The sequence below is a fragment of the Formica exsecta genome, unplaced genomic scaffold (assembly GCF_003651465.1).
Source record: "Formica exsecta isolate Colony F162 unplaced genomic scaffold, ASM365146v1 scaffold690, whole genome shotgun sequence".
In the NCBI taxonomy this organism is placed as follows: Eukaryota; Metazoa; Arthropoda; class Insecta; order Hymenoptera; family Formicidae; genus Formica; species Formica exsecta.
This window is the reverse complement of record NW_021853456.1, coordinates 308,280-320,780: the sequence shown is the minus strand read 5'-3', so window position 1 is coordinate 320,780 and position 12,501 is coordinate 308,280. Positions and strand designations below refer to the sequence as shown.

At 36.7% G+C, this 12,501-nt stretch overlaps 2 protein-coding genes across 11 annotated transcripts in view; both read left to right on the top strand.

Moving 5' to 3' along the window:
* Positions 1-247: 247 nt before the first annotated feature.
* On the top strand, positions 248-1,900 carry LOC115243142 (protein cornichon homolog 4). Its single transcript, XM_029819893.1, has 4 exons — positions 248-545; positions 801-869; positions 947-1,200; positions 1,289-1,900. Exons 1-4 carry the CDS (start codon positions 465-467, stop codon positions 1,353-1,355), a joined length of 471 nt encoding a protein of 156 aa, XP_029675753.1. The 5' UTR covers positions 248-464; the 3' UTR covers positions 1,356-1,900.
* A 1,286-nt stretch (positions 1,901-3,186) lies between these two features.
* The window catches only part of LOC115243139 (1-phosphatidylinositol 4,5-bisphosphate phosphodiesterase classes I and II), a 19,951-nt gene continuing 10,636 nt past the window's right edge, over positions 3,187-12,501 (top strand). For 2 of the 10 annotated variants that reach the window (XR_003885179.1, XM_029819888.1), the window contains exons 1-18: positions 3,188-4,461; positions 4,794-4,940; positions 5,503-5,774; positions 5,859-5,943; positions 6,021-6,438; positions 6,531-6,651; positions 6,753-6,948; positions 7,042-7,381; positions 7,455-7,634; positions 7,732-7,941; positions 8,035-8,354; positions 8,434-8,748; positions 8,871-8,915; positions 8,977-9,178; positions 9,278-9,500; positions 9,561-9,882; positions 9,970-10,161; positions 10,237-10,291. Coding sequence is in view for 4 of the 10 variants with exons in the window: in XM_029819888.1 (XP_029675748.1) it covers positions 4,360-4,461; positions 4,794-4,940; positions 5,503-5,774; positions 5,859-5,943; positions 6,021-6,438; positions 6,531-6,651; positions 6,753-6,948; positions 7,042-7,381; positions 7,455-7,634; positions 7,732-7,941; positions 8,035-8,354; positions 8,434-8,748; positions 8,871-8,915; positions 8,977-9,178; positions 9,278-9,500; positions 9,561-9,882; positions 9,970-10,161; positions 10,237-10,291 (3,745 nt within the window). In the remaining 6 variants the exon portion in view is untranslated. Of the gene's footprint in view, positions 4,462-4,793; positions 4,941-5,502; positions 5,775-5,858; positions 5,944-6,020; positions 6,439-6,530; positions 6,652-6,752; positions 6,949-7,041; positions 7,382-7,454; positions 7,635-7,731; positions 7,942-8,034; positions 8,355-8,433; positions 8,749-8,870; positions 8,916-8,976; positions 9,179-9,277; positions 9,501-9,560; positions 9,883-9,969; positions 10,177-10,236; positions 12,448-12,501 lie in introns of those variants that run through there. The other 8 variants (XR_003885181.1, XM_029819889.1, XR_003885178.1 and 5 more) reach the window with 7 other exon arrangements.

Below are 12,501 nucleotides of genomic sequence, written 5' to 3'. Positions count from 1 at the left end.
CAATCATTTTCTGTTCACGTACTATTTTCGAAAAGTGCAAATAAGTGCGAATTATCAGAATTGATTCGTAATTAATTTGTCAATATCATTGCTTCTGAAAATATTATATTTATCGTTGCAGTTTGACAGTTTTTGATCAACGATTTAACGATTAATCAACGATTTAATATAATTAACCTTTCGCTTTTTTTTTTAAATTTTTTCAAAAGTGCAGAAGTCCAAATGAAAGAAGTCTACATGTTGTAGGGAATGTAAATTTTAGAAGTGATGCCATTGGTAATACCGTGAAGTGTGTATTTTTTGGGGGGAGGGTCAGTGTTTCGTTTTGCAGAAATTTACGACGGAATACAACCGGCGAACGGGGATTTGCGTGACGAAAATTGCGAAGGAGATATTCGACGATCATCGTGATTGCAAATCCCATATGATTCGCCGTTTTTTTTTCGCGCGGAAATAGTAGCGTTATGGGCCTAATTTCGGATCCGCTTCTATTCGCAATTGCGTTGATCGACACGGGTTCTGTTTTGTTTCTCCTCGTATATTATGTATCCTTTATTATATCATTGAATGTATCTAATATAAATCTGTTTTACATTTCATTAAACTGAGAACAAAGTAATCGGCTTAATATATGAATAAAGAATGTTCTTTTTTCTTTTTTATTGAAGGTTATTTTCTTATTGGCAACCATGCAGTGGCGTCGTTTTCAAGTTTCTTTTAGGAGATAATCGAAAACAGATAATTTACAGTCAATCAATTGTTATTAATGGGCTATTATTCTCCTTGACCGAATTGTAAAGATTATAACGTTGTCGGATCTCGAGTGTGATTATTTGAATGCGCAAGAATGTTGTTCAAAATTGAATATGGTAATATGTTAGAGTGTACCTTATTACATGTGCATAAAATGCAATACAAATTATTTATCCTCAATTTTGTGTTACAGGGAGTGTTGCCAAAATTAATAGCACATACGATTTTGGTATTTCTTTTGTTGATACATGGACAATTAATATTAACACTAATGAATATACCAATGACGATATGGCTGTTTTATGAATATTTTGGTATTCCCAGTGGTAATATGGGTGTTTATGATCCTACAGAAATTCACAATCGCAGTCAATTGAAAAGATACACACGTGATTGTATGATTCATCTTGGATATTGCCTCATATTCTTTTTCATTTATCTTTATTGGTAGGTATTGCATAAATATAAAAAATTTTTATTTGCAGCAAAAGAATGAAGATTGAAGGAAAAGATTTATATTTTGTTTGTTCTTTAGCATGATTGTGGCGTTGCTCAAGGGAGATCCCATCAATAGAAACGACGACACTATAGTAGATTTATAAGGTGATTAAGGTGTTATTATAAATCTTTTTATACTCGTTTTTTTCTCTTTTTTTAAGTATAGTGATCTATATAAGAATATTTTAATTCTATTATATACATATTTAATGCACGGTACGTCATATTCTTCAAATAATAAGGATATTGTTTGTTAGCAGTTTTTCTTTTTTTATCATTGTTTAAATATCTAGTTGGACATATATTGCTTTTGAATATAACTGTTATAATTTATGGTTCTTATTTATTTCAAGTTAGAAATAGATAACTTAAAAATAAATATTTTTTATTTTTATCTATTCTCTAACACTTTTGATATTTCCTCTGGTTTGAAGGCCTTAAATTGTTATGCTAAGTCTAATGAAGTAAATAGGAACTATATAAATATCAAATAAATATCAAATATACCATTGTATTCATCATACTACTGCTTGCCTATAAAACTTACATGAATGATTGTAAGTTTCTAGTCGTAAAAACGTAAGCAGAAGTCTGTGTTATAACAAAGATTGTGTTTATAACAATATAGTTGTAATATTTTAATATTACACATTTTATTGTTCAATTCATATGTGGTATCTTCGAGGAAGCGTGATTCTATTGCAAAGATACTCTTCGTGGATGAAAGCTCTTTTTCGAAGGATTTACCGCATTACCCATCAAAAAGTTCATTCTTTTAGTCCCTCTCACTCCGAATACGACAATCGCGTCTAAAACGAATGTTTTTTAGGAGAGACGAACCGCGACCCGATTTCTTGATCGCCTCGTATCACGCGGCTCCTCTTATCGACTATCTCATTTAAATGAACCCCGAGCCAGCGAGATAAGAGACGATATCGTAGGGACGAGAGAATAGACGAGAACACGCGACGTCGTCTTCGTCGCCGCCGACGTCAAGTTGGCTTAAGTTTAACGGCAGTCAAATGAGATTGGATCGATTTAATGGGCGCGGTGATTAGTCTACCCTCCCTCATCGTGGAAGGGCGCGTGTTTATTTTTAGATCAAATTCAATGCACAATCTATACAAGTTGTGTGTATGTGTGTATGCATAATACGCATATGTTACGCGTGTATGTTTGCGCGCGCGGGTTTTTATCTCGTATGTATTTTCCCGAAAAATCCAGCACCCTCGTTGGAGAGCGGTGAACCGGACTATCGAGAATCCATTTAATTTTCGTTGTCGCTGTTGCGTCGTCGCGCAAATTACTCGGAACTAATGCAAAATCGATGTCTACGCGGCGGAATCTCTCGGAATTTGCGGAACAGAGAGAACCGCAAATCAATCGCCGTGTGTAACGCGCTGGCAATATTGTGAGATAATATTGAGAAGGGATTGCGCAACCCTTTGGTGCCGTTAACTCTCGACGCTCTCGTTCGCGCCCTCGTTAACGCTTGATCTGTCTCTCTCTCTCTCTCTCTCTCTCTCTCTCTCTCTCCTTTTCTTTCTAGACATTTATACTTTTTTTCAAGCGATTGACGCAGTCACTTTCCACGCGGAAAAGTGATACCGCAACACAATATCCGCGTATTTTCCGAAGCCGAAAGATCGAAAAGATACTACAAGACTGACAAGAAAAAGTGAAAGAAAAAATTTTCCTTCTCGCGAGAGCGATATATTTAGAAGAAATTTCCTATAATTGCTTTATAGGTAAGATTATATACAATCCAAGAATAGACGAAGAATCTTTTGATTCAAATTACGATATTTAAATTACGTCATTCAAAGCAGAGTTTATCGAATTTCCCGAGTCAAAGAAGTTTCTATAAATTATAGTGTATAATCTATAATCGCATAATTCAGGGTCGATGAATCAGCGGTTTCATCTGTAGTCAAGAGTTCGATCAAAGAAATTTCCTTTCCTCATCTATATACAACTGAAGTTGCGCGCTGATGTAATTAATGTCATTGATAGGGATGTGATAAACTAACAATAAGGGAAATTAATTTTTTCTTTATCTGTATATATCATAGGTGATATTGCATTATCTTCGACAGAGAAGAGATAACGAATTGTGCGAGATCAACGAGCCGCGAAACGAATTCGAGCGCGAGAGGCAGGCGCGCGCCTCCATAGAGCGCCTCCTGGTGTTGACGGTGCGGACGGCGCGGTGCGTGCGCTCGGTGTCGGTGCTTGTCTTCGGCGCGCGGCGCGACACAGCACAGACAGAAGTCGCAGGAGGATGCTGCTGTTGATACTGATTCGGAGGGGGCAGCCAAGCTGGACGAGCACCGACGAGCGAGCGAGCGGCTGAGAACGAGAACGCGCACGAGTGTTCGCGGCACCAAACCAGCAGCAGAGATCGGAGCAATTTCCGTCGTCTTCCTCGCGTGGCGAGTCGTGCGCGCGCGCACGCGATTAAGGACACCCGATTCGTGCTCCGGGCAATCGGCGCGCTTCTCCTGGGCGGTGAATGAAATGTCTTCGCGGGCGACCTTCGCGCTGTCGCGACCCGGTTGAATGTAATTTCGATCGACAAACGGGTTCGACGTTCGTCTTCATGCTCCTCGGGGACACGTCGAGTGTACGTCCTTAAGATATATATAACCGCGAGGTGTATCCAGATTGCGACGACGACGACGACGGCGACAGTCGTCGCCTTGGTACCAGCAGCGCCGACTAAGATACGGTGATCCAGTTGTTTATAAATGCTTGAAGTCTCAATGAAGCTTATGTCGTCGACGTCGGTGTCGTCGCCGTCGGAGTCGCCGTCGAAATCGTCGTCGTGGTTGCTATCGCTATCGCCGCCACCACCGTCGGAGTCGTCGTCGTCGTCTTCGTCGTCGTCGTCGTCGTCATCGCCGTCGTCGTCGTCGTCGTCGTCCTCATCTTTATCATCATCATTGTTACCGTCATCGCCATCGTCATCCTCGTGGTCAACGTTCGCAACGTGCTCCTTAACGTCGCTACCGCCGTTCACCACGTCACTCGTCGCTTTACCTTTACGTCTATAAGAAAGAGTCAGTGCTGGACAGTGTAGATTTGTGATAGCAAGAAAAGAGAGACAGGATGCAGGCGAGTAATAAGAATATAAACATCACTATGTATACAAAGGCTGTGGAGGTATCCCAGCAACTGCAGGATGGAGAGAAGTTTGTCAAATGGGACGAGGTTTGTGTATATTTTTAATGTTATGGCTAGTTAATGGTTTTAATGTCGGGCGCTAGTAAAAGTATAAATGTAAAAGGTCACTTTAGGCATAAAAATGTTACCTCTACTTTGCTTAGTAAAACAAAAAAATCGAATGAGTCCACGATGATAGGTTTCCAAGATAATGAAATATCATATGTCTTTCCTGAAACATCTATTTAAATGTATTGCTTCTGTCAAAGAAAGAACATTAATAAAGCACTTAAAAAAAAACACACACACACATATATACATAGAGAGTCATATGATAAAAATAAATCTTTCATAATATCAAATGTGCTATGTAACCATAGGATTCTGGAATGGCAACGCCGGTGACTTTGAAAGTGGATAAATATGGTTTTTACTTACATTGGGTGGATCAAAATAATGAAATGGATATGCTGGACATAGCAATTATAAGAGATACACGAACAGGAAAATATGCAAAAATACCAAAGGTATTAATTTCATATTTGTTATTTTTAATAAATATTTTATGTATCATTATTGAGAGATAGATATTCATAAGCTATTAGCTTATTTACTTACATCAATGTAGTAGAAACAAATACTCAAAGATGAATAATCAAAGAGTGTCTCTTGGTTTTTCCATAATTATAACAATGACGCACAGAGAGCATCATCACATAATAATTATTGACTAATTTATAAATAGAACATTACCTACTTTACATACCATACATAGTTTGCTTTTTTTATCACATTTACTATCCGCACCAATGGCAGATAAAGGCAGTTCCGTATTCATTGAAATAATAGCGTACCTTGTTAGATCAGTTTTCCTATAAATCAATAAACAGAACTTTGAATGAACTGACATACTTTTGCATGTAGCATTGTGATGTTTAGCTCATTATACGAAACTTTTTACTTGTATTCATTGCGATATTCAACAATAGGGGGACTACATTTATTTATAGTTTTTAAATTTTATATGTCAGTGGATAAGAAAACATGTAAATGTGATGTACGTACAATTAAATTAAATTTTTCTTATAGGATCCAAAATTGCAATCTTTTGTAACAATGGGTTCTCAAGATTCCTTAGAAGATAAAACTGTAACAATCTGTTACGGCTCTGACTTTGTCAATTTGAATTTTATTAATTTTTGCACAACACGTGCAGAAATAGCACAACATTGGACAGAACAGCTTTTTCAACTGGCATACAATTTGATTCAACTAAACACTAGCACAACTATGTTTTTACTCAAAGCGCACACCAAACTGACACTTACTGCTGATAAATCAGAAAAAATACCAGTAAAGAAGTAAGTACAATATTGTAATGTAATTCTAGTATTATTTATATAAAAGAAAAACTGTTATCTTTGTATTTTTGAATCTCTTTGCAGTATAATAAAAATGTTTACGCAGAACAAAGAAGATCGCAAGCGTGTTGAGAAAGCACTCGATATTTCTGGCTTTCCATCTGGCAAAGTGAGTTTTGTTCTCACTATTATAAATATTATTCTTGAAAGAAGCTTTGCTCCGTTTATGATAATTTTGTTTCTTAGAGCGACGTTGTGCCATTGTCAAAATTCCAATTCGAAGATTTCTTCAACTTTTACAAGTCTCTTACTCAGAGATCAGATGTAGAAAAAGTGTTTGAAGGGATTATTGGCAATACCAAACGCAGATTGATGTCCATTGCACAATTCGTGGATTTCTTGAACAAGACGCAGAGAGATCCACGCCTCAATGAGATACTATATCCGTATGCAAATGAAGCAAGGGCAAAGGATATCATAAATCAGTATGAACCTAACAAGTGTAATGCAAATAAAGGCCAACTCAGTTTTGATGGATTCTTGAGATATCTCATGAGTGAGGATAATCCGATTGTTGCTATCTCTAAATTTGAATTGTCCGACGATATGGATCAATCGCTTGCACATTATTTCATAAATTCTAGTCACAACACATACTTAACGGGTATATATGAATATTCTCATAATTATTTTTAACATGCAGTTTATAATTATTTAATTTGAATGATTGCAACAAATAAAATTTTCTCTGTTTAGGACATCAACTCACTGGAAAGAGTTCTGTGGAAATTTACCGTCAATGTCTTTTATCTGGTTGCCGATGCGTCGAATTAGACTTTTGGAATGGCAAGTTCGACGAACCTGTTATCGTTCACGGGTACGAATAAACATCGTAATAATTTTCTGTATACAAAAGCTTCTGTATAGAAAAGCATATGAGTAACGTATAATTAAAGATAAAAACATGTCTTTTTGTAGATATACATTTGTACCTGAAATATGTGCCCGAGATGTGATAGAGGCAATTGCTGAGAGCGCTTTTAAAACTTCTGAATATCCGGTCATTCTCAGTTTCGAAAATCATTGTAATCCAAGGCAACAAGCCAAAATCGCACAGTACTGTAGAGAACTTTTCGGGGAAATGTTACTTGATGCACCACTCGAATCGCACAAGGTATTTTTAGATATTACGCTTAATGGACATATTTTTAGTAATTGTATGCAAGAGAAAATTATGATTGTAACAAATGCTTTTTTTTGTTCTTAGTTAGAGCCAGGTCAAGAGCTCCCACCGCCATTGTTACTAAAGCGCAAAATAATAATAAAAAATAAGAAAAAACATCACCATCATCATAAAAAACATCAGAAAAAGCAATTAAATACTGCTGCATATACTGCTAAAAGTACTCCCGAGAATGAAACAAATGGAACAGTGAATCCATCCGCTGTAGGAGAAAACGGTCCACCGCCGGATATAATACCTCAAAATGAAATGGCTGATGATGTTGCGCCTGGAAATGAACAGCAAATTGGGAATGGTGATATTCCTCATCCCCCCATGTTGCAACAAAGACAGAGTAGTAAAGATAGTGCTCAAGATGATGAAGGTTGGTAATAAAAAAAAAAAAGCTATAAATATGTTCATGAGAGGTATGCATATTTAATGCATTTGTTTTTTAGACGATGAAGATGAAACGAGTACAGAAGAGGATGAGTCTAATGTGGAATTGAGAATAGGTGACAAAGGACCTGCGCCAGATAAGCCAACCGCGGCCAAAGAGACAGAGGCGGGTGCCGAAATTTCTGCTTTAGTTAATTACGTGCAGCCTGTACACTTCAACAGTTTCGAATCGGCTGAAAGTACGTGATATATCTTAATGAGAAAAATTTTAATGCGTTTTCTTCGTATATTGCGAAGACGATGAATTTTTACATAATTTGTATATCGCTTGTACAGAAAAGAATCGTATGTACGAAATGTCATCTTTCGACGAGAAACAAGCTACGACTCTCTTGAAGGAAAGACCACTAGAATTTGTAAATTACAACAAACATCAATTATCCAGAGTTTATCCAGCAGGAACGCGATTCGATTCTAGCAATTTCATGCCACAAGTATTTTGGAATGCGGGCTGTCAGCTAGTTGCATTAAATTATCAAACGCTTGGTACGTAAAATTTTATTTAGTATATTATTTGATGTATTATCTTGCTTTTATCGTTAGTGACTTGATCAATTTGATTAATTTGATTGATAACAGATCTGGCGATGCAATTAAATTTGGGGATATTTGAATACAATCAACGTTGCGGTTATCTATTGAAACCGGAATTTATGAGAAGAAAAGATCGGCGATTAGATCCCTTCGCCGAATCTACCGTTGACGGTATTATTGCGGGCACCGTTCACATTCACGTGATATCCGCACAATTTTTAACTGACAAAAGAGTAGGCACTTATGTAGAAGTGGATATGTATGGTTTACCGGCGGATACTGTAAGAAAGAAATTCCGCACAAAAATCGTGCCGAATAACGGTATAAATCCCATATACGACGAAGAACCATTCATATTCAAAAAGGTGAAACAATATTATTTGCATATTCTATTTTGCTAAATAGTCCGTTTCTATAATAATGTGTCGTTTTTGTATTCCTCAGGTAGTTTTGCCGGAACTTGCCTCGATAAGGATGGCCGCATATGAAGATTCCGGACGTTTAATCGGTCACAGGGTATTACCCGTAGTCGGATTATGCCCAGGGTATAGACACGTTGCACTAAGAAATGAATGTGGGCAACCGCTACCATTAGCGAGTTTGTTTTTACACGTTATCGTAAAGGATTACGTTCCTGATGGTCTGAGCGAGCTTGCCGAAGCTTTAGCGAATCCTATCAAGTATCAGAGCGAAGTAGAGAAGAGAGAGAATCAATTGTTAGTTCTCACGGATTGCTTGGAGGCTCCGGAAGAAATTGAAGTACGATTTAAAATAGCGCTAAATGATTTACTATTCCCTTTCCCCTCCTCTCTCTCTTCTAATAACTAATAACACGTCTATTTTCAAGTCTACTAATACACTACTATCACATTTTTTTGTAGGATAAGAGTAAAGTTGGCGATGCTCCTAGTTCTGCTAAGCCAGCTGTAAGTTTTTTATATGATTCAACTATCCTGTAATGTGTCACTAACAATGTTATTTTTGCAGGAGGAAGTTGTAAAGGCTAAACGAATGCAATCAATGGGTGAATTACCAGGTCTTCTACCTACTCCCAGCAGTTTACATAGTAGACCATCTATTGGTGGCTTAGGTAGTTCGGATACAGTGGATGTAGAAGACGACACCCCAAGTCCTGCAGTTCAAGCAGTTGATACATCTATAAATAAAAGTCCAGTCAATGCTAGCAATAGTGAGTGTTTTTCTTTTTCTTAAATTATCTTAATTATAAGTATTTTTACATTTTTTCTCATTTTGTACTATATATTTTGGCAACTCTTTTCTTTTATAGTAAGTGACGAAATAATGGCCGAAAGTTTGGAGAAACTCATGGAAAATAAGTTAGTCAGAGAGAAGAAGATGGAACTCGAGAAGAAACTTGAATCTTTAAGGAAAAAGCATGAGAAAGAAAAAATGCGAATGCAGTCGCAAAAAGGCTCGCTCGACGGCGAGAAGCATAAATCGAAATTCTATATGAGCAATAAGTTGGTGAAGCGGCTATCGAGCAAAAATATGTAAGTATATAAACGAGGTGACGTTAATTCCGAATTCTACAATTTTTAATCTCATTTTAGTAGCTTTTCGAGCGAAGTGGGTTTAAGTACCTTAGCCATAGCTGAGTCTTCTGAATACTCAGAAAACACGGAGAATCGCGAGGGAAATGACGGGGCGTCCAGAGGTTTGCCTAGAAGTCAAAGCGAACGATTTTTGGCCATATGTAAGGTGCACGTTCAACAGGAACGTGAACTTCAGGAAAAATATTACGAGAATCTTTTTACGACTGTCGAAAAAGTGATGAAAGCATCGCAGTCCAATCAATTGAAAATGCTCCAAGTGCTTTTAGAGAGAGAAACCGCCGACGTTAAACGAAAACTGCAGGCTACAAGACAGGGCGAGGTATTTTTAGCTAATATATTCTTTTCTGCACGATGAAATATATAAAATAATGAAAGTTAACATTACATATCTTTTATTACGTTTAAGGTCAAACAATTGGCCAAAGTACATAAAGATAAAGCCGAGCTGGAACGCATAAAACGAGAAGTTGCAAAATCGACCGTAGAGAAAGCTGTGAATGAATGCACGCGCTTAACGAAAATTTTCGACAAGAAGAGAACGGAATTGGAAAGACAACATGAGGAAGTACGGCAAAGGCTGGAAGAAGAGCGAGCCAAGGTTTGCATTTTAAATGTAATGAATATTCTTATTTGTGCGGTATCTCACTACATTTTTTCCATTTTAATGCGACAGGTAAAAGCTAATTTGCTAGCAGAATATAGTAGCCGCTACAGTAAATACGAGAGTGGTGAGTTACCCTTGTCACCATCTGGTGGAGCTAGCTTACCAGAGTCACTTAGCGAGAATACGTATTGACTCGCGAAACGGGTCGTCTAGCTATGTGTTGACTAAAGGTGTGATATCGGTTCATGATGTTTTACGCCATTATACGCGTCGTTTAAAGCATCCAGTTATGCAGCAACTCTGTATATTAAACGTCGCGGTTTGTAACGAGAGATATGTGGAAGAGAAGAAAACGGATATTATATATAAATGCAATATTTCTCCGACATTCGTATAAGGAAATGAACCAATAACGACTAACGAACTGTTTGTATACAGTACTTATCTATAGCTGTTTATGGCAATGATTCTTGCCATCCCTTATTAGAGATGTCAATATGATGATGTTGATGTTGTATCAAGGAATCACATGATTTGAGGCAGCTTGGTGCTACACAAAGCACGACAAGTACTATATATATATACATACTGAACTTTTACCATTTAATACTTTGGAGAGATTAGATGTCGAATAATGGATTGAGGTAATTTTCTAGTACTTCAATGCTGTGTCCTTTACTACAATGATCATTATTCGATTGATGCGTTAATCGCATACATGTTGATCAATTTTTTAATTGATCGTGTCTGGCTAGGCACATGGAAATGTCATGATCTCTTTACGATAAAACGTCTGCTTATAGTAATATGAAAGAAAAAGAGACAATGTCAACTTCAATATACATGATGAATATGAATTTCGCATTATTTGCACACAGTATTAAGCAGTCTGAGAAATTCCGGAATCTAAGACAGTCGCTGACGTGATACAGTCGGTTACATATTCGTATGATCTTAACAAGCATTAAGACCGCGATAGATAGGCGCGTGAGAAGTATATGTATATATATACATATATATATATATATATAATTCTAAATAAGAGAAAAAGAATATACAACCTTCCTAAGTGCTAACATTTAATATTGTTGTTATATGCATAAGTCATGGTTATTTAATCAACTACATATAAACTAAGTCTAATCGCGTTCCAAGATGCTCCGTTTAGATTGATCTTTGACTATTAAGTCAGATCTCAGGAGATTCCAGTCAGAATAACGCAAGAGGTACATATACAACCGAGAGGGTGAAATCTCTTTGGCCTAGAAAAAAAAAAAATTCGACAAATTTGCACGAACGCGCGAGTGATCTGATATATTTTTGACTGAAAGTACTCCGTATATAAACTTTTTTTTTTTTTTGGGAAGAGGGGATGCCCGTACCGTGGCAAAAACCGTGATATTTTCCTGCCGAAGGCACGAGAATGTCCCAGTATCTCATTACAATAGGATCCGGACAACTTTGGTTATTCTATTCTTTACATATATATATTTTCATCAATACTAATATCGTGTCATAATCATATATATAAAGGTAGATTCAATATTGATTATGTATATTTATCTCAAGAGAAGGAGAAAATTATGAATTATTTTCTTTTTTTATCTACGCAAATTGGATTCATAACTGTCTTTTATAGAAAATACATAATTGAGTCTATTTTTTTTAGTGAGAGAGTGTTTTCAACTTGGAAGAGTTATCTCGCGCATATTTATATCTAGAGAGAGAAAGAGAGATTGTTTCTCTTCTTTATTCATTTATATGTGTGGTGTAATTATGACAGATCACGTGACGGGGCGCGCGCAGCCGTACTATATTTGCGCAACTACATTCGCGCAAGTATATGGCCGTTGTTGAACAGTTTCGCGCGTGGTGTACTTTTATTTTTTAAAAGTTTTCCGCTTTTCTATATTGTTAGCCGGATTCTACTGTATGTAGATCGATTCTTCTATTATCTTCGTATCACGAGCAGTCCGGTCGGGCGAACCTCTTTGAGGAAGACAATCAAAAATGTTACGAGGTAACATTGTCCTTGTTGTTTCTAATTGTAACGATATTTTAGGCTACGCGCTACGATACATGTACACAGATATCTATATGAGGGAAAATTATCCGTTAATTATAACGAATTTAGAATTAAAACTTATCGTATCGTAAGTCTGCATCGTATAAATCCGCTATTTATTTAACAGGTTGATTTAATGAAAAAACAGAGGTACGCGGGATGTATCGTAATTGTTAGGCGGTAAAAAGTCGCGTGAATATAACGATGATTTGAATCAAAGATGTGAAATTTATGAAATATATATATTTATGGAATATATATATATATAT

Excerpts from the sequence above, each read along its gene's own strand:
- LOC115243142 (XM_029819893.1), top strand. The coding sequence starts at position 465 with ATGGGCCTAATTTCGGATCCGCTTCTATTCGCAATTGCGTTGATCGAC. Across the intron at positions 870-946 it reads GTTGTTCAAAATTGAATATG|GGAGTGTTGCCAAAATTAAT; the intron begins GTAATATGTTAG and ends TTTGTGTTACAG. Across the intron at positions 1,201-1,288 it reads TTTTTCATTTATCTTTATTG|CATGATTGTGGCGTTGCTCA; the intron begins GTAGGTATTGCA and ends TTTGTTCTTTAG.